This window comes from Danio aesculapii, chromosome 19 (assembly GCF_903798145.1).
Source record: "Danio aesculapii chromosome 19, fDanAes4.1, whole genome shotgun sequence".
Lineage (NCBI taxonomy): Eukaryota > Metazoa > Chordata > Actinopteri > Cypriniformes > Danionidae > Danio > Danio aesculapii.
This window is the reverse complement of record NC_079453.1, coordinates 35,276,153-35,302,613: the sequence shown is the minus strand read 5'-3', so window position 1 is coordinate 35,302,613 and position 26,461 is coordinate 35,276,153. Positions and strand designations below refer to the sequence as shown.

The window sequence follows — 26,461 nt, the reverse complement described above, 5'->3', positions numbered from 1 at the left end:
ACTGCTCGTGAATAATCTCCATAGTTTAAAAGGAAAGTTCATGCATGAATAAAAAAACAGTGTTCAAAAGCTCCTTTTGGCTAGTTAAAATGTCCTGGTATCAGATGTCACACGGGAAAAATGCTCTTGGTCAGAGAGGATCTCATGTCAGGCAAAGCTCTGCATTCCTCAAATACATTTTCAAGGTTTTTCCAGAGGATTCCTCAATGTCAGCTCTCACACATTATCCAGTGAGAGAATTATCCAGTTCTGACCTCAAGGTCAAACATGCTTCCTAAACAAATATTTGAAGTCTGCCAAACTGCAGCAAAACAGATAACGAGGAGGATAACAAGAAAGATATATCATGTTGATAAAATGGTGAAATTTTGCAAGTTATTATAAACATAATCTGACTTGGGTATAATCAGCAGAATTACAATAAGCGATGACTCTTTATAGATGGTTTTAATTACGTCATAAATTTGTTAGTATCCGTTAATAGCAGCCATATTGGCAATACTCGGATGTAAAGAACAACATGGGTTGCATGGGTAATGTACTACTTATTAAGCAGGAAAGGGTGGAATATTTTGAGAACCTCATACAGTATGTGGTAAAACAGAAATATGAGAATTATTAATTAAGATTTTAGCCTATTACCTACTCAACCAGAAATGTAAAGATTTTTTGTCTTAAAAAATCCTGGTTCAGTTTGGCCAACCATACCATTTGTTCCTCAAAGTTTTTTTTTTTCTACTTCTGCTGGATTTGCTTGAACTTTTCACACTCCATGTACTTTTTCTGGTCCAGCTGGTTAGTACAGGACAATGCATGACAGTAATTGGTCATTTTCAGCAGCAATAAACATCATAAATATGCACGTTTCTGGTCCCTTCAGTGGTATTGTTTATGTTCCGCTATCCAATATGGTCAATTTATGAGGTGCTCTATATATGAAAGCCAATAACAGATTTTTACAAATTTAAGTGGATTGAACATAAAACAATTAAGTTCGTTCATTCATTGGCTTAGTCCCTTATTGCCACAGCGGAATAAACCGCCAACTATTCCGGCATATGTTTTACGCAGCGGATGCCCTTCCATGGAAACACCCATACACTCTCACACTCATACACTATGGCCAGTTTTGTTTACCGAATTCACTTATGGTGCATGTCTTTGGTTTGTAGGGGAAACCGGAGCACCCAGAGGAAACCCACGCAAACACGGGGAGAACATGCAAGCTCCACACAGAAATGCTTACTGGCTCAGCTGGGACTCGAACCAGTGACCTTCTTGCTGTGAGGTGACAGTGCTAACCACTGTGTCACCCACAATTAAACTTAAGATTCAAAAATTGTGTTTGTCAGCAAATTTAAAATAAGTAGTTTAACAAAAAACAAAACATTTTTTGAGAGAAGTTCTTATAAAACCTTCACTCCATCAAACTGTCACATGATTTCAGTGAACAAAGGCATTGCTACATTGTACTTGTCTTTAAAATTGCGATCTTTGGTTCACAATTTGGCTCCGTTTATTCAAAACTTTAAAAAGCTTCCATTCTCCAATGTTATATTTTAAAACTAATTGATACCAATTGGTAGAAAGACTTGGTGTTATTACTGTATATTGTAGCATTGACTTGTTACCAAAACACTGAGGCTGTGTCCCTATTTGTCAAATACTCAAGTAGATACTGCATTTGAATTTACTACACGGCTTAAAGAAAAGTATGTTCTATAAAGTATGAATGTAGGTAGTATGAATTGAATTTGGACTCACTACATTCACCATTTGTCATGATCACGTGACCTACCTGTGTCAGTTGCATCGCTTCACTCCCATTCATAAATGCTCTCGCATGGTATAGCGTAGCATCCATGCTTACTTCAAAATCTCGCCATAAGTAGTGGGTCACCCGGATACTACTTTTACTGTTTCTGCTTTTACGAATACCATGAATTCGAACATACTACTTGGCTTGCAGAGTGTTTTTAACATACTATATAGTAGGGAAGTATGCTATTTCAGACACAGCCCATTTTTTTATATAAATGTTTGTACTAATCCATCCCTCTGTCTCCCTCTACAGGCTTGGATGAGAGCCAGGCAGCAGTGAGCGACCTCATCCTCCATCAGCGCAGCCATGCCGCCTCCAGCAGACATCGTGAAGGTGGCCATCGAGTGGCCCGGGGCCTTCCCCAAACTTATGGAGATTGACCAGGTCAGTGCCTGAAGTGACTACATTGTCCTTAATGAATCTGTATAGTGCTGCACAATAATTTAAACTTGCAGTATTAGTTTTTTCAGTAACATGCAGCTAAAGTCTAAATTATTAGCCCTCCTGTGAATTTTGTTTACTTTTTTAAATATTTCCCAAATTATATTTAACAGAGCAAGGAATACATTTTCATAGTATTAACTATAATATTTTTATCTTCTAGAGAAAGTCTTATTTGTTTTATTTTGACTAGAATAAAAGCAGTTTAAAACCATTTTAGGGGCAACAATATTAGACCTCTTAAACAATATATTTTTTCGATTGTCTACAGAACAAACCATCGTTATACAATGACTTGAATTAAGCAAGCCAATCAATGTTTCTGTGCGGAGTTCACATGTTCTCCCCGTGCTCGTGTAGGTTTTCCCCGGGTCCCTCGGTTTCCTCCCACCATACAAAAACATGCAAGTTAAGTTAATTGACTAACCTAAATCGGCACTATAGACGTGCTCCTAGTAAGTAGTTATATCTTCATAACAATCCCTAATTGCTCACTAGCTTCAAACAGCAGTGTGGTTCTCGAGATCTACTTGAGCTCAAACTCCCCTCTCGCCCTGCAAACGGAAGGGAGCCCTGGGCTCGAGGATCTTATAAGCTCTGGGTTCTCTCCTGGGACAGCATGCCAAACACGCTTTATAATCAATCATTAGCTAAGTGTGAACTCTTGAAATGTCACTTTAAGCTGAATAGTAGTGTCTTGAAAAAGAACTAGTAAAATATTATGTGCTGTCATCATGGCAAAGATTAAATAAATCAGTTATTAAAATTATTATGTTTAGAAATGTGTTGAAAAGAAATCATCCTTCTGTTAAACAGAACTTGAGGGAAAAATATACAGGAGGTCTAATAATTCTGACTAAAACTGTATATTGAGATCAAATGATAAAAAATAATCAACCTTCACTCTGTATTAGTTACATTTAGCATTTTATCCACAATTATAACTTGATCACTAATTGATATTGTGACTATTACAGATGCTTACTTTTCTGTATTGATGTTAACATGATATACTGCTCATAATTTAATATTTAAATATCTTTTAGTAATGCATTCTTGCTTTTTTCTCACAGAAAATATCTAAATTCTGTCAATTTGTACAATATGTTCATGTCATTCCATGTTTCTTTCCATAAAATAACATTTCGTGTTGACGGCTGGTAATATCCAAAAAAAGACAACACCAAAAAGGGACACACAGTCTTTTTAAAGAACTGTTTTCTTCACAGAAAATTGGGTTTGGAGAAACATTGAAAAAAAATAACGACTTGGATTGAACTGTTCATTTACTGCTGAGAGAAAAAGCCCTGCAGTGCATGTCTGACTGATAGAGAACTTGTGTGATAACATACTTTAGACTAACCTTGGAAAAATCACCCTGAAGTTCTTCATTCATCATCTTTGTAACTCTTTTACGTTTCCTTGACTTTACTCAATTAAGTGTTTGCTCAAAAAATGAATGGAGCAGTATTATTTAGCATGAAAAATGTTATTAACAGGAAAAAAATAAGGTGGATTGTCAGTGCCAATGCTAGCAAAAAAACATTAAATTAAACTAAAACTGTCTGGTTGTTATGCTTTTTTGTTTGCTGCAGAAAAAGCCTCTCTCCGCGATTATTAAAGAAGTCTGTGAGGGGTAAGTATCGAATAATGTATTTTTAAAAATATATATTTTTATGCATTCATATATGCAGACTTATCACCGTGTTCATTGCTTGTACTTGCACTGGCGCACACAAAACATACAAGCGACTGAATGAGATTCAAGGTCTCAGTATAATCACAATGAAGTTTTTTTTCTGTCATTGATTAGAAGTAAAAAAAAAAAGTGTAAATGCCTTTACATGCAAGTATGTGCTGCGCTCAGGGTTGCCAGGTCCAATAAAATTTTCCAGCCCAAAATTTGACAACTCAAAACCCACCTAAAAAAAATGAAAGGTATCTAATTTGTTTTACTTCTCCAATCGGAATTGCTGCATTCCCATGAAGGAAAATATTTGGATATTCTCTCTTAGAATTTGTAATGCACATACTTGTAGATAAACACTCACCGGCCACTTTATTAGGTACACCTGTCCAACAGTTAACGCAAATTTCTAATCAACCAATCACATGGCAGCAACTCAATGCATTTAGGCATGTAGGCATGGTCAAGATGATCTGCTGCAAACCAAGCATCATAATGGGGAAGAAAGGTGATTTAAGTGACTTTGAACGTGGCATGGTTGTTGGTGCCAGACGAGCTGGTTTGAGTATTTTAGAAACTACTGGTTTCTTGAACATGACAGAGTTCACTCTACTCAAATGGCCTCCACAGTCACCAAATCTCAATCCAATAGAGCACCTTTGAGATGTGGTGGAACGGGAGATTTGCATCATGGATGTGCAGCTGACAATTCTGCAGCAACTATGTGATGCTATCATGTCAATATGGATCAAAATCTCTGAGGTATATTTCCAGTGTCTTGTTGAATCTATGCCATGAAGGATTAAGGCAGCTCTGAGGCAAAAGGGGTCCAACCTGGTACTAGTAAGGTGTACATAATAAAGTGGCCAGTTAGTGTACAGTATACATGTTAAAGTACTGACTGACATTCGGCACAACAAACAACAGCTACTGATGTCCCACTCTTTTAATATGTGACCTGCCATCAGACAGTTTTACTCGCTTTCAGCAGTCTGTGGCTTGCCATTTATGCATTCCTGGATCAGTGTTCATTAAGAATGTGACTTTTATGTTATAAAAGTAACCCAAGAAAAAGCAACCCACAAGTAAATTTATTTTTTCCACATCTCCCTATTCAAAAAAACTCAACTGTGAGAGAAATCTGTGAATCTGACAACATTGACTGCACTCTACTCGAAATCACCTAAACTCACACTAGAAAACAACAGTGGTGAGAAAACGGCAGTTAAGAAAGCAGCTATATCAAATACAAATAAAGCTATGAGTTATTTTTTTATATTATGAGTTATTATACGTGTTGTTAGCCATGATGGTTTGGAATATACTGTACCTGCAGACTGTATATATATATATATATATATATATATATATATATATATATACACACAAATGTATATTTCCAGTTTTAGAGTTTGCAGGTATGTGCATTATGCTAATATTGTTTTTGTTCGACAGTAAGAAACATCACCATATAGCAGTCTCTTATGTCCCTGTCTAAATCCTCATTCATTAGGTGGAACTTGCCCAATCCTGAAACCTGTGCTCTGCAGAATGCTGACGCAACCAACTTTTACATCACCGAAAAGGTTGGAAATGTCAAAAAGAAGCTGTATTGCCAAGCTCAGTAAAATACCTCATACAAAAACATAACAATACCTCTTCTCTCTCGATGTCTCTGTTTTTTTTTAAACACAGAATCGCAATAACATCAAAAACGGCTCCATTCTTCGGCTTACAACGTCTGCTGTGAGTAGCACATTTGCCTTTTATATATGTATTTCTGGCTTCTCTAAAGGCTTTATCAGCAGAAGGGACCTGCTATTATCCTCAGAGGCCCTGCCCTGTCCAGCTGGGGCCTGTAATCCTTCAGATGTGAGGGGTGATAGGTTATGTTACCAGAGCTTCCTAAAGTGTCAGCAGCTGAGAAATATTCTTGCGTGGCTTATTACGTAAATGTGCCCAGCTGTCATTGTGTGTGTGTGTGTGCGTTTCCGGTTGTAGAAAAATGCCAGGATTGACTCTTTGTAAAAAAAAAAAAAGGTATTGTCATTTTGGAAATGCATTATATGGATATTTCATTCAGAAACTGCTTTTTTTTTATTATAACCCATCTGAATTTTGCGGCTCGGGAATGATGATATTTAAAGCTGATGTCTGTGACATTTGAAACCGTCCCCTCCAGCATAATGACAACAATGACTGTTTCTCTTCCTGAGATGTTCTGCACCAGCCGTTACTGATATTTAGCAGTCATCAGCGCTCTGTGTGCATTCAATAGATTTCATAGAAGGAAGCGATTCTGTTGTGTTCCTTCCATGACAGAGCATATATTTATAATACCTTGACATCAATCATCAAAAAATTTTTTTTTTCTTTTTTGGATTGTCAAAGCACTAAAGTTTAGTTTCAAAGGAAGATGGAAATGGAATTAGTTTCTCAAAGTAGAGTTTTTACTTTTACTTGACATTTACCCGAAAAGGAACGTTTTGTGATCATTCACACTTGTTTTTTTTGTATTTGAGCACAAAAGCAGACATTTAAGCATGATATATTGAAGAATGTTAGAAACCCTGCAACGGTGACTTCATATTTCCTACTATGGATGTCAATGGTTAAAGGTTTCCAACATTTTTCCATTTTTAGATAAACACTCGTTAAAAAATAAGTTATTTTAAAAAAAGTATGAACGTCATTGCATAAGATGCAAAAATATTTCAAATAACTAATTTGTAAGAAGAAGAAAATGCTTTGGCTTTTATCAGAACTTTTCTGAGCCATTTTTTGCCATTGTGGTTCTAAATATGTACTTATCCCTGTAATACTATTTTCATATAAATATAATGATTTAGAATATAAAAATATGTTGTATTAAATATTCTTAGTCTACTACAAAAAAATGAATTAATAAACTGCATCAGAGATGATCTGAACCATCATTTTAAATGAATAAATAGCTACTGAAATCCAAAATTAAACAAAGTGCTTCAGGGGTATTTTAATGTGCTGGTGCTCATTGAGTAAGGGATGCATAAAGATAAAGAGCATAATTATAAGACCAAGGCACTTAAACATTTTTTTTTAAAGCCTTGGTAACACTTTATTTTGATTGTCCATTTGAGTATTAGAAGACTGTTTGCTTAATATCTGTTGATACTGCTCTTTCAACAGACATTCAACTGACGACTATAAGAAACTTTGCAAGAACATGTCAACTTATACTAACCCCAACCCCAACCTGTCTACTTGCAGTTTAATCTAGTGAGAATTAGTTGGCATGTAGCTGCAATGTAACTTAAATTCTACAAATGAACCATCAAAATAAAGTGTGACCAAAGCCTTTATTAACATTGCTATTCCATTAAAACTGCACAACTCTGTATAATTCTGCTGTTTAAATAATTCAAAATGTTTAATTTGACTCATTTTATGAACATTGTAAAATGTAAAGGATGCTATTAGCGGGATAGTTCACCCAAAACTGAAAATTCTATCATCATTTACTCACCCTCCACTAGTTTCTTTCTTCTGTTGAACACAAAAGAAGATATTTTGAAAAATTATGAAAACCTGTAACCATTGACTTCTATAGTATGTTTTTTCTACTATGGATGTCAATGTTTACATATATTGAAGAATTTTGGAAACATGTAAACATTGACATCCAATGTTTACATGTTTCCAAAATTCTTCAATATATCTTCTTTTATGTTCACAATTTTTAGGTGAACTATCCCTTTCAGTGTGGTAAAAGTATGAATGTCACTGCATATGATCCACAATTTCAGTTCATTTTAAAGAACCAAAAATGCTTTAGCTTTTATAAAAAACTTTTCTGGGCCATTTTTGCCATTGTGGCTCTAAATACTGTATGTACATAATCCTCTTTTATGATTTGCGTAAATAAATATAATAAATAAGAATATAACCTTATATCCTTACAGTCCACTACAGCAAAATATTTGAATAATGTCAGGGTTTCCGCAGGGTCTTAAAATGTCTTAAATTTCAAAAATCTAATTTTAGGCCTTATAAAGTCTTAAATCCACTACAATATTGTTTTGTAGGTCTTAAATAATTTTAAACGGGTCTTAATTTTCCTATGTCCATGTAAAGCTATACCCAAATGGGCAAACAACCATCTAATCACTGACAGTACATTTCAATAAAAGTTTTAAGAGACATTTGTTTAGTAACTCCATTTACTTATTAATATGAAATAATTATCTTACTTACAATAACATGTGTTTTTATTGTTTAGGGTTTTAACTTGCCCATTAAAAAAATAGCTTTTAGCCTTGTGTAAGTCTGAAATTTAATTCATTATGGTCTTAAAATGGTCTTAAAGTCTTAAATTGGACTTTATAAAACCTGTAGAAACCCTGTAATTGTAAAACACCACAATAAAATGGTAAACATGGAATTTTGTTCATTAAATATGGTGACCAGATCTGTCAAGTTTCCAAATACATTTTTGGAACCACAGAATAGAATAATGCAATATATTATTTTTTACTTATTTTTTAAAAGGTCATGAGAACATGTAGACCCTTATAAGTGAATGGAATTTGTAAAACCATCAGATGATGCATAGAATGGAATAGAATAGAATAGAATAATGCAATATATTATAATTATTTACCTATTTTTAAAAAAGGCCATGGTAGCATGTAGACCCTTATAAGTTAATTGAGCATGTAAAACCATCAGATGATGCATATAATATAATATAATATAATATAATATAATATAATATAATATAATATAATATAATATAATATAATATAATAATGGAATATTTTAGAATTATTTACCTAGTTTTTAAAAAGGCGAGATAACATGTAGACCTTTATAAGTGAATGGAGTATGTTATGTAATATAATATAATATAATATAATATAATATAATATAATATAATATAATATAATATAATATAATACAGCCTCACAGCAAGAAGGTCACTGGTTCGAGCCTCGGCTGGGTCAGTTGGCATTTCTGTGTGGAGTTTGGAGTTCTGGTAGGCTAAATTGTCCATAGTGTATGTGTGTGTATGGATGTTTCCCAGAGAAGGGCAGCTGAAAGGGCATCTGCTGCGTAAAACATGTGCTGGATAAGTTGGCGGTTTATTCCGCTGTGGTGACCCCGGATTAATAAAGGGTCTAAGCTGAAAAGAAAATAAATAATATAATATAATATAATATAATATAACATAATATAATTATTTACCTATTTTTAAAAAGGTCATGATGACATGTAGACTCCTATAAGTGAATGGAGTATGTAAAACATTCAGATGATGCATATAGTGTAAACTCATAATCTCTAATGAGCGACCCATAGCAGATTCAGTGATTTAGCGAAGTGCAGTCTCGCCTTCATCTTTGAGTCATGTGACTAAAAGGCCTGACCTCCTACATGAGGATCTGTCACCCTCTCATTAAAAACGCCTCTTCTGTGGCCCTCGATAACAGGCCCAGATGGCCCAGCAGCTGCACGAGCGCATCCAGTCGTCCAGCATGGACATGAAGCTGGACGCTCTGAAGGATCTGGCCAACTCTTCACGAGACATCACCTTCGCTCAGGAGTTCATCAACCTCGACGGCATCTCGCTGCTCACACAGATGGTGGAGAGCGGCACAGAGTAAGTGTCTGTTTTTCTTTCTCTGGCTGCCTTTCCTCCTGTCCCTGTATTTTCAATAAAAGCGCTCTTGATGTTCACTCCTCTCAGCAGGGCTTTAGCAGTTTCAAATTAGACGAAGACATGGCCAGTGACTTGCACTGTAGGATTCACTAGGAGACAAATCACACAAAAAATTAATTTGTAGATGGATGTAATTGACTGGTTAAAGATTTGCAGTCGTTTTTTTATCTATATCCTTGCAGGTTTTTTAAGCCATACTTTGGAGATGCGATGCATTAAATTGATCAAAATTTTAATTAAAACATGTATAATGTTGCATAATAAATGAAAACGTATCCTAGAATGGTTCAAATTTGTGTCTAAAGGGTCCCAAGGTTTCCGCGGGGTCTTAAAGTCATAAAATGTCTTAAATCCCAAAATCTAAATTTTAGGTCTTAAAAAGTCTTAAATATATTAAAATATTGTGTTGTAGGTCTTAAATCTTTTTTTAACAGGTCTTAATTTAAACAGGCCTAATTCCTTTGTTCATGTATAACTACCCAATCTGGCCAAAACCCAAACAATCACCAACAAGCCATCCCAATAAAACTTTGAACTTTTTATTTAAAAAGGTACATTTTAACTCTATCATAATGGTTTAATTATTTTCCTTTCAATAACATTGGTTTAAAAGGGCTCAATGTATTTACTGCCGAGGTTACCGACCCAGAGAGATTGTTGTACATAGATTTAGTTTACTGTAGTTTTTAAAACTTTTAAAGGATTTTATTTTTAAAAAAGTTTATGTTGGAAAAAAAAAGTGTATGGATACAAGTAGAGCTTGCTTGTTTTTACACAATATTTAAAATATTTTGCTAAGAAATATATAAAATATTTACATTTTTTTATTCTTAATTTATTATTGTATTACTAAATGCATTAAATAACAATATATATTTTTTGATGGGTCAAATAAAAATCTCTTTCATCTGGGCTGTTTGAAAATTATGAGTCTAAAATTTCATTCATAATGGTCTTAAAATGTCTTAAAGTCTTAAATTTAACTTGGTGCAACCTGCAGAAACCCTGGGTCCATACTTGGTGTCCTAAAGGGATAGTTCACCCAAAAATGTATTTAACCTCAAGAGATGGTATCTCTATTATTTTATATATATTAAAATGTATATCATTGCAGGTTATTTTTAAGCAATGCCATTGAGATATAATGCATTAAATTGATCAAAAGTATCTTAAATAGAAAGTTCACCCAAAAATGTACTCACTATTATTCACCCTCAAGTGGTTAAAGATTTGTAGTCGTTTTTTTAAATCTATATCATTGCAGATTATTTTAAAGCAGGTTAATTTTGAAACATGATGTATTAAATTGATCAAAAGTGAAATTAAAAACCTGTATGTTACAAAAATAAAAACAAATCCCAAGTTTCACATTTGTGCCTGAAGGGTCCAAACTTGGTACCTTAAAGAAATAGTTTACCCAAAAATGTACTCACTATTTACTTACTCAAGTGGTTCAAGATGTATATATATATATGGTGAAAGATTTGCAGTATTTTTTTTTTTATATATATAATTGTAAGTTATTTTTAAGCAGGTTATCTTTGAGGTGTGGTGCATTAAATTGATCAGTAGTGAAATTTAAAATCACGTATAATGTGACAAAAATAGAAGCATGCCAGAAAGGTTCACATTTGCGCTTAAAGGGGCCATACTTGGTACCCCAAAGGGATAGTTCACCCAAACATTTATTCACTATTTACTCATCCTTAAGTGGTTAAAGATTTGCAGTCATTATATATATATATATATATATATATATATATATATATATATATATATATATATATATATATATATATATATATATCTATATATATATCTATATATATATATCTATATCTATATATATATATCTATATCTATATCTATATCTATATCATTGCAGGTTATTTTCAAGCAGGTTACCTTTGAGATGTGGTGCATTAATCTGATCAACAGTGAAATTTAAAATCACGTATAATGTGACAAAAATAGAAGCATGCCAGAAAGGTTTACATTTGCGCTTAAAGGGGCCATACTTGGTACCCCAAAGGGATAGTTCACCCAAACATTTACTCACTATTTACTCATCCTTAAGTGGTTAAAGATTTGCAGTCATTTTTTCTTATTTATATCATTGCAGGTTAAGGTTCACATTTGCTTAAAAATGTACTCGCTATTTACTCACTGTCAAGTGGTTCTGATCCTTTGATTTACTTTTAACTGTTGAACACTAAGGAAAATATTTTGAAGAATGTTAAAAACAAGTAACCATTGATATCCATAGTAGGAAAAACAAATGCTATGGAAGTCAGAGGTTAACAGAATTTTTCAAAATATTTTTTTTTTGGGTGTTCAACATAAACAGGAAACTCAAACAGGTTTGTGCAAGTGAAGGGTGAGTAAATAATGATGGAATTGATATTTTTGGCTGAACAATCCCTTTAAAAGTACATATTTATATCTAAAAAGTGACTTTTAAAAAAAGTAACCTCAGTGACAGTTGCTTTTTTGAAAGTATATAATATCACAATATATTTACAAAATAATCCTTGTATCCAAAAAAATAAGGTTTTCATAATTAAACAGATTGATGGTTTTCCTCTGGTGAAGTGGAGCAGATCACTGTCCCATCAAACCTTTTCAACCAGAGAATATTTTGTTTTGGCCATGGGAATGGGCAATTTTACTGCTCATTAAATGTAAGCAGCAAGGCACAAGGCTTTTTGGGCTTGTCATCTCCTAATTAGGACTCAAAATAGATCAAATCTGCTCTTTAAAACGAGATGATGCGCAATGGCTAGAGAAATGTGCAAAAAGTAAAAATCTATTCAAATGAAAAAAATCTAATCTGATTTGAAGTTTGTGACATAAACGTGGTCATCAACCCAATCATATTAGTTGCCATTCATGTAAACACTACATTTGGATTTACCAATTTGGATTTACCAATTGGAATGATTTCATTTCCGCTGAAAAAAAAAAAAAACGTTCCATGCAAATGCTCCCATCGCCATCAAATACAAACCGCGCTTTTAATCACATCACATCAAGTGTGCCTTAATGCACAACAAAACGTCCTCAAACAAAAACATTTAGTTGTGTTTGGAGTTGGTCATGATCAAAACAAAGTTGTGCTGTGGTGGAGATCACTTTTGAGTGCCTGAGTGACGTTTTATGTGCCTTTTGGCGACACTTTTTGTGTTTGTTAACATTTAGTTGTGTTTGAACTTAGCTTATTTTGATCAATCATGTTTGTTAATTGAGGAAATTTTCGAGTGTTTTGTCTGAGTGATATTTAACGTCCCTTTTGATGACTTTGTTGTTGTGTTTGGGGACTGTTTGTTCTGTTTTAATCAACTTTAGTTGTGTTTGGAGTTGGTTTGTTGTGATTAAAAATAATAGTGGACACTTCGTGTTTTGTTTGAGTGATATTTTATGTCCCATTTGATGACATTTATTTATTTTTGTGTGTTTTGATAACATTTAATTGTGTTTTAATCAAAATAATGTATTCTAATAGAGGACTCTTTCGAGTGTTTTGTTTGAGTAACATTTAATGTCCCTTTTGGTGACACTTTTTGTGTTTGTTAACATTTAGTTGTGTTTGAACTTAGTTTGTTTTGATCAATCATGTTTGTTAATTGAGGAAATTTTTGAGTGTTTTGTCTGAGTGATGTTTTACGTCCCTTTTGGTGACTTTGTTGTTGTGTTTGGGGACTGTTTGTTCTGTTTTAATCAAATTTAGTTGTGTTTGGAGTTGGTTTGTTGTGATTAAAAATAATGGTGGACTCTTCGTGTTTTGTTTGAGTGATATTTTATGTCCCTTTTGGTGACATTTATTCTAATAGAGGACTTTTTCGAGTGTTTTGTTTGAGTAACATTTTATTTCCTCTTTGAGACTTTTTTTGTTTTTGGTTACACTTTCTTATATTTTGAAAACATTCAGTTGTGTTTGGAGTTGGCGTGTTGTGGTCAAAATAATGTCTTGTAATGGAGGACACATTCGATGGTTTTGTTTTTCACCGAAAGGGGTGTAAAATGTTAATCACTTTTTGTTGTTTTTGTGTTTGGATACTGTTTGTTCTGCTTTGCTAACATTTATTTGTGTTTGGAGTTGATGTGTTGTGATTAAAATAATGCTGTATTGTAACAGAGGACACTTTTGAGTCTTTTGTTTGAGTAACATTTGATGTCCCTTTTGGTGACGCTTGTGTTGTTGTTGTATTTGTTCTGTTTTTCTAACATTTAGTTGTGTTTGGAGTTGGTGTGTTGTGATCAAAATAATGCTGAATTGTAATGAAGGACACTTTGGAGTGTGTTGTTTGAGTCCGCAATCCTAAACCAATGCACAAACTCTATCACATCCGAGATGCACCATCCAAATAAACTGCAGATATTTCAGACGTGCCTCTATTAATAATAAATGAAGTGTATACATTTCACTCTCTCCTCCAATCTCTGGGATATAAAGCAGCCGTGTGGCCTGACCATCTCAGTTGAAGGTTAAAGCGGAGACAGACTATCTGCTGAGCTGGCTCATTTTCAACTCTTATACGGATGGTCCCATGAGGAGGCCGAGCTCTGCCAGCAGACACAAACTGCCTTGAGAGAGAGACCGAAACATGCAGAGAGAAAACTGGAGAAACACACTTAGCGGTAAAGAAGGCTAGGAGGATATACTCTAAAGACGGCTAGAGAGAATAATTATTTGAGGAAAGGCAAGGTTATCTAGATGCGTACTTTCCGACTGGTCAATTTCACAGATTTCTGCTTTTGTCTGTAATACATGAGATGGTAAATATGCTTGTCCTTGCTCAGTTTGTTAAGGTTGTACTATTCTATGTACCTAATGTAAGTATCGAAGGTGATAGGGGCCTTAAAATCTTTAAAATAAACATGAAAATTGGTTGTGTTACCTTGCACAGTTTGACCATGTCAGCAAGCGCAATAGCCAATGACATTTCTGTAGCTGAGATTTCATGTTCTTGTACAAAGACAATAACATTTTAAGCACATGCATTTATTGCATGTAGTGGTGCAAAAGCATGGCTAAAAAACAAGTGAACGGTTCAGTTTAATTGCAGGTTACTTCAACTTTATGCCATTGTATAGAATGTAGGAAGCAAACTGTATGTTGAAATCAACATAATGATATAAGAGCATACAGTTTATTTTTCAATCAGATGTGTGGAAGCAATAGCAAGAGTATGTATGCATGTACGTATGTACATACGTACGTACACTTACCGGCCATTTTAGTAGGTATACCTGTCCAACTGCTCGTTAGCGCAAATTTCTAACCAGCCAATCACATGGCAGCAACTCAATGCATTTAGGCCTGTAGACATGGTCAAGATGATCTGCTGCAGTTCAAACCGAGCATCAGAATGGGGAAGAAAGGTGATTTAAGTGACTTTGAATGTGGCATGGTTGTTGGTGCTACTAGGGCTGGTCTGAGTTTTTCAGAAACTGCTGATCTACTGGGATTTTCATGCACAACCATCTCAAGGGTTTACAGAGAACGGTCCGAAAAAGAGAATATATCCAGTGAGCGGCAGTTCTGTGGGCGCAAATGCTTTGTTGATGCCAGAGGTCAAAGAAAAATGGCCTACTGATGGCCTCTCCCAGCAGGATAATGCGCCATGTCATAAAGCGCGAATCATCTCAGACTGATTTCTTGAACATGACAATGAGTTCACTATACTCAAATGGCCTCCACAGTCACCAGATCTCAATCCAATAGAGCACCTTTGGGATGTGGTGGAACGGGAGATTCGCATAAAGGATGTGCAGCCGAGAAATCTGCAGCAACTGTGTAATGCTATCATGTCAATATGGACCAAAATCTCAGAGGAATATTTCCAGTACCTTGTTGAATCTATGCCACGAATGATTAGGGGCAAAAGGGGCTTCAACCCATTACTAGTAAGGTGTACCTAATAAAGTGGCCGGTGATTGTATGCATGTATGTATTGAGTATGTAACATCAATAGCAAGTTACAATAGTAAGAGTATGTATTTGAAGCCAAATTTCTAATCATCAAAATTAGAAAAAAATTTAAACTTAGCAGCAATTTATTTAAAATGAAAACAGGATTAGGGGCTTCCTGTCATGCATCATTTTGTGCATCATGAGCTGTGTTTAACCTTTGTTGGCCAACATAACCTACAGTAGTTTCACCATAAAATTGATCAAGTCATGCATTTTATAAGAATGGTTTGGTTTTATAAAACAAACCCACATTTGTCTATTAATGACTATATTGATATGTGCTTATGAATCTTCATCGCAGTAAACTTGACCAAGATCTAAGAATTTGTCATTTGCATAATCTCAAAATGAAAACAGCGACAACAAGCATTAATAATTTAGGCAACTGGAAATATTCATCAGCAATGCAAGGTTGCATGGCTGTATTACAATGCTGTATAAGGCTGTTTATAGCTATAACCAGTTAAAGTAGAAATAACTTGTAGTAAATCATTACAGATGCTGTAAAATAGCTGTTTTTAAATGGTTGTTTGAAGCAATTCATTGAAGAGATGTTGTTTGTTGAAATGGATTGATCTTACAAGCATTATTAGCAAGTAAGAGTCTAATTATCAATGTTGAACCATGCATATCTGCACTTAAGAAGGAAATGCCATAATACAAACATTTCAAGCATTTCATTTATAGACTTTTTTGCCCCTAGAACCTCCCATATGTTGCCTCTGTTTACCTTTTGTCAGTACAGTACTGTGAACATATGCAGCCATATCACCCTGCAGCCTTAGACTCACTGAAGCTAAGCAGGGCTGAGTCTGGTCAGTACCTGGATGAGCAAGCACATTGGAAAACTAGGCTGCTGTTGGAAGTGGTGTTAATGAGTCCAGCGGGGGCCGCTCAACCTGCGGTCTGTGTGAGTCCTAATGCCCCAGTATAGTGAAGAGGACTCTTTCAGTGAGCGTCATCTTTTGGATAAGACGTTAAACCGAGTTCCTGAATCTCTGCGGTCATTAAAAATCCCATGGCACTTCTCATGTCCTGGCCTTGCCTATCATGGCCTCCCCATCCACTAAATTGTCTACATCACTATCTTTCCAATCCACCAATAACTGGTGTGTCATGACTAGGGCTGCTCAATTATGGGGAAAATCAAAATCACGATTATTTTGGTCATAATTGTAATCACAATTATTCAAAACGATTATCAGTTGAAGTCAAAATTATTCGTCTCCTGTGAAGTTTTATTTTTATTTGATTTTTTTTATATTTCCCAAATGATGTTTAACAGAGCAATTTTTCACTGTATTTCCTATAATATTTTTTCTTCTGGAGAAAGGCTTATTTGTATTATTTCGGCTAGAATAAAAGCAGGTTTAAATATTTCGAAACTTATTTTAATAGCTCATTATTATTATTATTATTAGCCCCCTTAAGCAATATATATTTTTGATTGTCTGCAGAAGAAACTACTGTTATATATTTATGATAAATATTGATTGTCGCTTTAAGCTGAATACTAGTATCTTGAAAAATATCTAGTAAAATATAAAGTACTGTCATAATAGCAAAGATAAAAGAAATCAGTTATTAGAAATGAGTTATTAAAACTGTTATGTTTAAAAATGGGTTGAAAATTAAATAGTCTTTCCATTAAAAAGAAATTGGCGGAAAAGGGTCGCTAATAATTCAGGAGGGCTTATAATTCTGACTTCAACTGTGCATATATACAGTTGTTTTCCTCCCTGTAAATAGAGAAAGGGAAATAAACACAACAGAATAAAAATATGAAACAAACTGTGCTTTAAGCATCTTCACTATAAGAAAAAAATGTAATTTTAGCAACAAAAGTCCTTTATTCAAGAGCAGTGAGGGATTTTTCTCCTTTTGTTGTTTGATTAATGATGAAACAATCGGCAGCAGGAATATTGCGCACTGTCACTTTAAGAGCAGTGCGGTTCAGATATGGTTTCTCTTTCACATGTCTTTTGATTTTCAACTCGTTTGTTTATTGCACAAATGAGGGTTAATATGAATTATCACTAAACACCGCGCTCTGACACAAATGTGCATATATTTTGACCATTAAAGCGCTCGCATTAAGATGGCGTTAGATGTGCACGCACACACACAACAGCATGCGCTCTTTCGCCCTTTTAAAAACATAAATGATTCCAATATACATGAATAATGCGCATCCTGTGCTGCAAAAGTTACATTACAGTACATGCTTTTAGTCATTTTCACATGAAACTGAGCTTTGCAGAGCAACAACTGTGTACAACTAGAAAGAGGGGGGGTATATGATGCAATAATCATTTTAAAATCGATTAACGCTTTTTCATAATCGTTAGAGCCAAAATCGGAATTGAATTTTCGATTAATTGCACAGCCCTAGAGGTGACCACACTGACGCTGTTATCCTGTGGCTGTCATCGCATCATCCAAGTGGATGCTGCACAATGGTGGTGGTGTGAAGAGACCCCCCCCCCTTGTGATTGTAAAGTGCTTTGGATGTATGGTCATACACAATAAATGCGCTATATAAATACACACATTACATTATATTACATGTGTGTATCATAATAATAATAATAATAATAATAATAAAATTTCCACCTTTATTCGGTCAAACGATGTTGACAATCAAATTTCAGTTTTCAATCTAAAGACTTTTGGTACTTATTGGTTTCCATACAATGCCTCTTTATAGACGGGCAGATTCAAATCGATGAATTTTCTTCTATAAACAGAAGGGAAAAGTCCACATGGTTCTCGGCTGGCTGAGTGAAATTAGCTCTGTCATTGGGATGTTAGTTTTATTTCACTGAATCAATAGCTGCGTTTCTACTTATCGGATCTGTGCACCGCCAGACGAGGTGTTTCAGAATTTCAGCTGACCATGGAAATGATTTCCATGGGTATGTTTTATATAAAGCAGCTCTGTGTCAATAGCTCCTGACCTCAAAGAGCCTATGTGTGGGTTTCTATGCAGTCCTTTCATACCATTAAGAATCCAAGTGGACACGCACATGCACACAAGCACACACTGCCTCACATTCTTGCCGCGGATTCCTGTTAGCCGCTGACCAGGCAAAGATTATTCAGAAGACTTGAGCATGACGGCACTCTTGAGGGTACAGAGCGAGTGTGCTTCTTACATCATGGGGCATGAATGCAGACACATGGAGGAGTGAAGAGTTGGTGGTGTAGTTGCTCCCTCTACTGGTAATCGGGTGCAGTAGCGCTCTGTTGGAGATTGCTAGCAGTTTGTTTTCTGCTTTGACTGTTGAAGAAATATAATTTAAAATGTGCTTTAAGCTTGTGCTATTCATGATGATATTATAAAGTTATGTCTGTCCAAAACGTAGTGGACAAGATGAATGTTAACTCATTATATTAAACCATTGAGAAATTATTTCCAGATGTGCACATGTTTTTTTTTTTGGTTTGTTTGGATTGGCTTTGAAAACAAAATGTATTGTTTTAAAAATGTACAAGTATGTGATTTTGTTTTGGTCAGACGTAAGCAGAGGGAAAGTACAGAATCAAAATATGCTGCCGCGGTTGCTCAATAAAATACAGCTGGGAATACAAACATTGGGAAACAAAGTTGGTTGCTTCATGTTAAGTGAAAGTCAAATCATGTTAAAAATGAATGCACTGGATATATAAAAGCCAGTGCAATATTATTAACTAACTTGTGTACTCTTACAAGTTTGAAATTATCATGTTGTTATTTAAAGTTTAATCCTTATCATTCTGAAAAGTTTTGGTAAAAGTGTAATGTTTTTGTTTGTTTCTTTGTTTATAGAAACTTTGACAGACGTAATCTTCGAAAGTATTTTGACAAGTTTTGTCTGTTTTTGACAATCTCAATGTTTTACTATTTTATTTCAGTACTTTGAACATTACTTAGACATTAGCTTGATTTACATCCCAACATTTAGTAAATCTTTTAAGGGTTCTCAAAGAAAAGAAAATAAAATAAAAAGAAAAAACCTAAATGCAAATTAGAATAGTTCTTAGACAAGCAGATTGTAGTATTGGTAACAATGCACAAGGTAAGCATAATAGAGTCACGTCCCTGCTAAAAAAAACATCTTTAACTAGCCTAAGCTGGTTTTAGTTGGTTGACTAGACTAGTTTTAAAGGGGTTTTGGCCATTTCCATTTTAAGCCTGGTCTTAGCTGGTCAGGCTGGAAAATGACCATCTAAAATCAGCTTGAACAGCCTGGTTTAAGCTGGACATGGCTGGTTTTGGCTGGGTTCCCAGCCTGGCTAGGCAGATCAATCATGTAGCTTGTCATCTCCCTGCCTGACCAGCTCAAACCAGCCTGGAATGACCAAAACCCCTCTAAAACCAGGTTGGTCAACCAGCATAGGTTGGTTTAAGCTGTTTTTTTTCCAGCAGGGATGTGTGAAATGTTCTCTATACGTCAGAGTTTATTTAGCACATTTGTTTCCATCTCGCTTTATTTGCTTTAATCCATTCACAAAACCAACTTAATCAAGAGTAAAAACCTTTTTTATTTATTTTATTATTATATATATATATATTTTTTTTTACGAATGTGTTAATTCAGAATTCAATTGAAATCAATCACTTGTTCTCATGCGATAATTCTAATTGTGCATTAGCATAGTCATGAAAACAGCTATTTCCATCAAAGGTGTTTTTAAAATGTTGGACATTTGTGTACATTCTTTTATTAAATTTATTTTTTGTTGTTGTTTATTTTACTTTTGACAAGATTTTGGTTGCTTGATTTTTTTATTTTTTTATTTTTATTTTTTTATTGTTGTTTGGAACTTTAAAGGTCCAGTGAAGTGCTTTGAAATATGCATTGTTATTCAATGTTTGACGTAATCTCAATTGAAACACGGAGAGAGAGTACTGTAGCTCCTCCTCTTTTTAAGGGGACAGCCAATAGTGTTTTGTTTTATCACAGCTCTGCCAGTAAGAGTGGTTGATTTCAAGTGCATCAAAAGAAAAGCAAATGAGAAGTGTCTTGAAGAGGGCGGGGCATTTGAGATACTAGAGAGCATTTGATTGGTTATGATGTCATGATAAAACCGTTGATCCATTTGGGCGGAAGTTTATATCAGTTTTATTTCTTCTAAATACGAAGTTTGTCACTGTTTTAGAGCACACTAGCTTATAGCTATCCTAAAAACAAATAATACTGAGACTGACATCTAAAAACTTTATTTTAATTTCAGGTGACCTTTAACAGACATTTGACTAATCAGTTTTAACTAGTAATTTGACTAGTTAAAGTTGTTTGCTTACCGATTTGCTTTGTTTTGTGTCTGATTATTTATACCAGCCTTGTCAAACGGTTTTCAAGAGTCTCTTCTTTTACTTATAGTTGTACAAAGTAAATGACCCTTCATTCTGTAAATAAAAAATCACAAGTTTAAAGCACAGTGCAAGTCATTAGGTCAAAAGTGTCACAACAAACAGTCAACATCCCTCAGCTTTTAATGACCAAACACAATAAGTCATTTCTGTGAATTACAGCCCTGCTGACAGGACCAACAAGAGCCATGTTTGAGTCATAAATGAGAGAAATACTACACAATGATTTGTAATGAATTTATGTAATCCTTCACACTTGCTCATAACCACCGCAGGGAGTTAAGCACATGTTGTGCATTAAAAATATGGTTTTGTTTGCACTCTGCTTTTCCTGATGTTCTGCTTTGCATGCTTTGTGTCTCAAAGTATATTTTTATGTTAAGCTGTGTTTCTCTCTCAGCTCATGCCTCATTCGGATGACTTGAATGTTCTGTTTTAAAACTTGTGTGACAATAACAAATGGGTTTTCCCGCAGAGTGTAATTGTCATAATGGGTTCATAAAGGAAATATTTGGACCCTGACTGTGTGTACGTGTCTCCCTGACGTCAAAGTTTTTAAATCTTTTCAGACGATATCAGAAACTACAGAAGATAATGAAGCCCTGGTAAGCCCCCCCTTCCCTTGAGCTGGATAAACACTTACCCTCTAATCTGTGGGCTGAGTCTCTGCATGATCGGCCTCAGTGCTCAAAACCAATCAAAGCGATGGATACTCTTGGCAACTGCTGCAGTCACTACCATTTTTTTTCCTGATGATTTGATGGTTTTGTTTGGATGATTCTTTCCATGTAACCAAAATCAGCTAGCTTTCTTTCTTTTTGCATGTGGTATTGGGCAACAGTGGTGATTTAGAGGGGTGAGCTTTGTACTAACCACCTTTGGGGAAAACTTTGGCATTCTTGTTTGTGCTCCATTCATTAAAAATTTTAGATGATCTGTTCACATTTCCATATAAAGGCCTTGGATGTACTTATAGTGAAGTTTAAAATACCCATGCGGTCATGTACATGTACTGATTAATATGTTATACCTTTTAGATGAATGTGTAAACAGTTGCTAGTTAGTAAAAAGTTAGAGGCTACTTGAACATTCTCAGTTTCTCTGCATGTTTTGGATTTACTGTTTAAGTAAAAGTAAATATTTGTTTTGATCTGTAAACTGGGTGTCTGCGGGGTCTTAAAATATCTTAAATTTCAAAAACAAAATTTTAGGCATTAAAAAGTCTTAAGTTCACAGAAATATTGTCTTGTAGATCTTAAATCATTTTAAACGGGTCTTAATTTTAAAAGTTGTCAAAGTAATGTTATCCAATCGGGCTGGCACCCATCTAATCACCAACAATTGATCTAAATTTTACAGTTGAAGTCCAAATTATTAGCCCCTCTGTTTATTTTTTTCCTTAATTTCTGTTGAACGGAGAGAAGATTTTTTCAGCACATTTCTAAACATAATAGTTTTAATAACTCATTTCTAATTTCTGCTTTATTTTATCTTTGCCATGATGACAGAACGTAATATTTCACTAGATATTCTTTACAGATTAAAGGGACATTTAAAGGCTTAATTAGGTTAACTAGGCAGGTTAGGGTTATTAGGCAAGTTATTGTATAACGAGGATTTGTTCTGTGTAGACTATCGAAAAAATTACGTTTAAAGAGGCTAATAATTTTGTCCTTAAATGGTTTTTTAAAAAATAAAAATTGCATAAAAATTGCTTTTATTCTAGCTGAAATAAAACAAACAAGACTTTCTCCAATAGAAAACATATTATCAGACATACTGTGAAAATTTCTTTGCTCTGTTAAACATAATTTGGGAAATATAAAAAAAGAAGAAAAAAATCAAAGGGGGGCTAATATTTCTGACTTCAACTGTATACTTTTTTTGTTGGAAAGAGATGATTATTTCACAACAGCTGTTAGACATTTTGCAGCAAATTGTTTTAATTGAATTTCCTAATCAGGAAAAGAAAACCTAAAAACAATTACACAACTCCTCATGATTATAATAGCAATATATCCCTTTACATAATCTTCCACTCACACAAAACTATTTACAGAAGAAAGTATGAGTGGACATAATATGTATAATGAAACTTAAAGTTTTATAACAGAAATGCATTAGGTTGAATAAGAGTTATACTCTGTTTATTTGGACCAAAAGCAAAGGAATATATATTTTTGAATATTTGTGTAGTTTTCTTCATGATGAATATACATTTAACACATTAAAATTTGTGGTTAAGAAATAACTACATTTGGTTTTTTTCCAATTCCATTAATCCAACCGGGCCATTACCAAAAATCTTTAGTGTTTAGCCCCGCATAAGTCCAAACTCTCATTCGTAATGGGGTTAAAAGTGTCTTAAAAAGTCTTAATTTTGATTTGATGAAACCTGCAGAAACCGTGGTAAAGGTCTGATGATTTTTTTTTTTACAAATTTCAGATAAAAATATTGTTTATAATTATTAATTTGTTTCTTTCTTTTTTTATTTATTTCTTTATTTTTAATTAATGAATACATTATTATTTTTATTTTATTTTGATTTATTTTTGCACCAGAAATGACATTTGGTCAGAATATCAAATGTTTTCAGTTGTTTGATTTAGGGTTAATGCAACAAATATTAATTTCTTCTTCTCATATCTGAGAAAATTGCACCATTTTTATTATTATTTTTTTTGGTTTTGTTATTTTAACCTAAATTTATTCATAATTTTTAAGCATACTTTTATTGCAAATTTAGAAAAAAAGGTTATAGTTTTTAGAATAAAACAAACAAACAAAAAATTCACATAGTAAATCTAGAAAAACTGAGAACTTTCTAGTGGTTTCTTTCTCTTTTTTTTTTTTTTTTTTTTTATTTCTTTAAATGGCAGCTAAGGAAGTTACATGCCAGTCAAGTAGTTTCGTCTATTTATAAAAGTGTAATTTTGTACAGTGGATTGCTTTGAAACAAATAGAGTATTAATCCTGAATAACGGTATTAATATTTCAAATAAAATTAGACTTCAATTTCTTTTCTAAAGCTGCTTTTCAGCTTTTTACTCAAGAATATATCTGTTAACAAACTGAACACAAGAAACAAACCAAAAAAGAACCAGTGATAGAACTTTTTGTGAATGATTCAAACTCAGAAACAAACTTCATTTAGCCTAATTTTGTTTGCAATTAATCTCACACATCGGTTAGTGTTATATTTCGCTTAGGTATTTTGGGGGGTCTATTTTGTGTATTGGAGTCTTAATTGTTATATTTTAAATGGTTGACAATACTTCCTTCTTACACTGTAAAAAGCTTTTCGTTACTTTAAACCTGTTGCCTTAAAAGGTGACATTACTTATAAAAAGAGAAGAAGAGTAATTGTAATTGAAACTGTTAAGTTAACTCAACTTCATTTTTGTAATTCACATAGTTCACTTTAAGGCATCAGAAAAGCTTTTAGTTACTTTACTTTAAACCTGTTGCCTTAAAAGTGACAAGTTGACGTTACTAAGAGTAAACCAATTGTAATCTAAACTGTTAAGTTGACTCAACATAATTTTTGTGATTCACATAGTTGATTTTATAGGCAACAGAAAAGCTTTTAGTTACTTTGTTTTAAACCTGTTGCCCTAAAAGGGACAAGTTGACATTACTTATAAAAAGTGAGTAAACCCATTATTACTGAAGCTGTTAAGTTGACTCAACTTATCACTTGTAATTCACAAAGTTCATTTTTAGGCAACAGAAAAGCTTTTAGTTACTTTACTTTAAACCTGTTGCCTTAAAAGTGACACGTTGACATTACTTCTAAAAATAAAGTAAACCCCTTGTAATTGAAACTGTTAAGTTGACTCAACTTAATATTTGTAATTCACATAGTTCATTTTAAGGCAACAGAAAAGTTACTTGAAACCTGTTGCTGTAAAAGTGACAAGTTGGCATTACTTCTAAAAGTGAGTAAACTCATTATAATTGAAACTGTTGATTCAGCTTAATATTTTTAATTCACATAGTTTATTTTAAGCAGCTATACTCACTTTTTACGTAAATTCAAGTAATCGCTTTAAAAGAAATGGCTTTACTCACTTTTTAAAGTAAAGTCAGCTGCTTTTTACAGTGTAAGTCCTGTTGCCCGGGATCCCTCTAAAACGATTGGTTGTCATTACAACCATAATCTCATGCCATTTCATTCACTAAAAATCCATTTATGATATTTCATCATCTCTCCATGTCACTGGTCATTTTTCAAGGGTTTTGCCCAATTCCAGCTGCAAATACTTCTTGCTCCCAGTGGTATAATCATGAACTGCTGTTCAAACTAATGTCTTCTTTTATTATGAGGACTAACCTAAGCTGTTTCAACTCCATGCTGCTTTTGAATAATCAATACTAAGCTCAATGCAGGCCATTTTGATTGTTTTTAATTTTTTAAATGTAATCATTTGTATTTATGATTTTGTAACCTCAGATGTGTCTAGTTTTAGTTTTTAAGTATTTATTTTTAATGAACTTTTATTTGATTTCTTCATTTTTGCTCAAAAGCTGGCTTTTTTAATGTTATGTTGTGTGTTTTCATGATGATAATTAATGGAAAGGCATGAACTGAGGTATTTGTGACGATAGGGGGCAGTGTTATTCATTAAAATCAATGTTATTCAAGCCAAAAATCGGGATTTAGAAATTTGTGGCTTGTAATGAGAGAAATGCTAATTGATTTTAAAAGAGGCCAGGACACTGACGTAATTAAGTGTCTGTGATGCTACTACTACAATACAAACGATTAGACTATTATCGTCAGTATCAGACACAATAGACCAATAGACACAAAAACAATAATGTTCTGTGGTAAACAACAGCCTGATACAGATGCTCTTTATAGAAGTTAGCACAAGCGTTAACCTTTAGTTCGATCATCATTTGTATGTTCCCATGTAACACGTTAAATGTTCCAACAGTGTTCTTTTTTATTATATTTGTATGTTCCAACAGTGTTCTTTTTATTATATTTGTATGTTCCAACAGTGTTCTTTTAATTATGATTATTTATATTATTATTAAACAATAGCATAATAATAATAATGCACAATAGTAATGTATTGGTTTCTTATTTTTATTGTTTAATAAATATAGATGGTTATAGTAGTTGTAATAATAATAATAGTAGTAGTAGTAGTAGTAGTAGTAGTAGTAGTAAATAATAGTAATAATAATAATACATTTATTTCTCCAAACATGTACAGCAGACCTGGAGATTTTTTTTTTCTCATGAAATTTGAACTGCAATTTAAATTTTATCATAATTATTTGTAGCTTTGGTTAATTTATATTAAATGAATAAATGTTAGATGTATAATCTTAACATATTATTAAACTTAAACTAATATTAAAAAAATAAATGAAAATTAAAATATGGAAAACATCAAAACTTTAAACTAATTTACAATATTAAGATTGCTAAACAGAATTCCACATGATTATAATAATATTATTAATAATA

The 26,461-nt window shown here is 33.6% G+C and overlaps 1 protein-coding gene across 6 annotated transcripts in view; it reads left to right on the top strand.

The window, feature by feature from the left end:
• Positions 1–26,461, top strand: part of elmo1 (engulfment and cell motility 1 (ced-12 homolog, C. elegans)) — a 181,304-nt gene that overhangs the window by 65,555 nt on the left and 89,288 nt on the right. For 4 of the 6 annotated variants that reach the window (XM_056479828.1, XM_056479823.1, XM_056479826.1 and 1 more), the window contains exons 2-7: positions 2,075–2,206; positions 3,859–3,899; positions 5,464–5,536; positions 5,646–5,696; positions 9,419–9,588; positions 21,548–21,583. In XM_056479828.1, coding sequence (XP_056335803.1) covers positions 2,129–2,206; positions 3,859–3,899; positions 5,464–5,536; positions 5,646–5,696; positions 9,419–9,588; positions 21,548–21,583 — 449 coding nt within the window. In that variant the 5' untranslated portion in view covers positions 2,075–2,128. The remainder of the gene's footprint in view (positions 1–2,074; positions 2,207–3,858; positions 3,900–5,463; positions 5,537–5,645; positions 5,697–9,418; positions 9,589–21,547; positions 21,584–26,461) is intronic. The other 2 variants (XM_056479829.1, XM_056479827.1) reach the window with 1 other exon arrangement.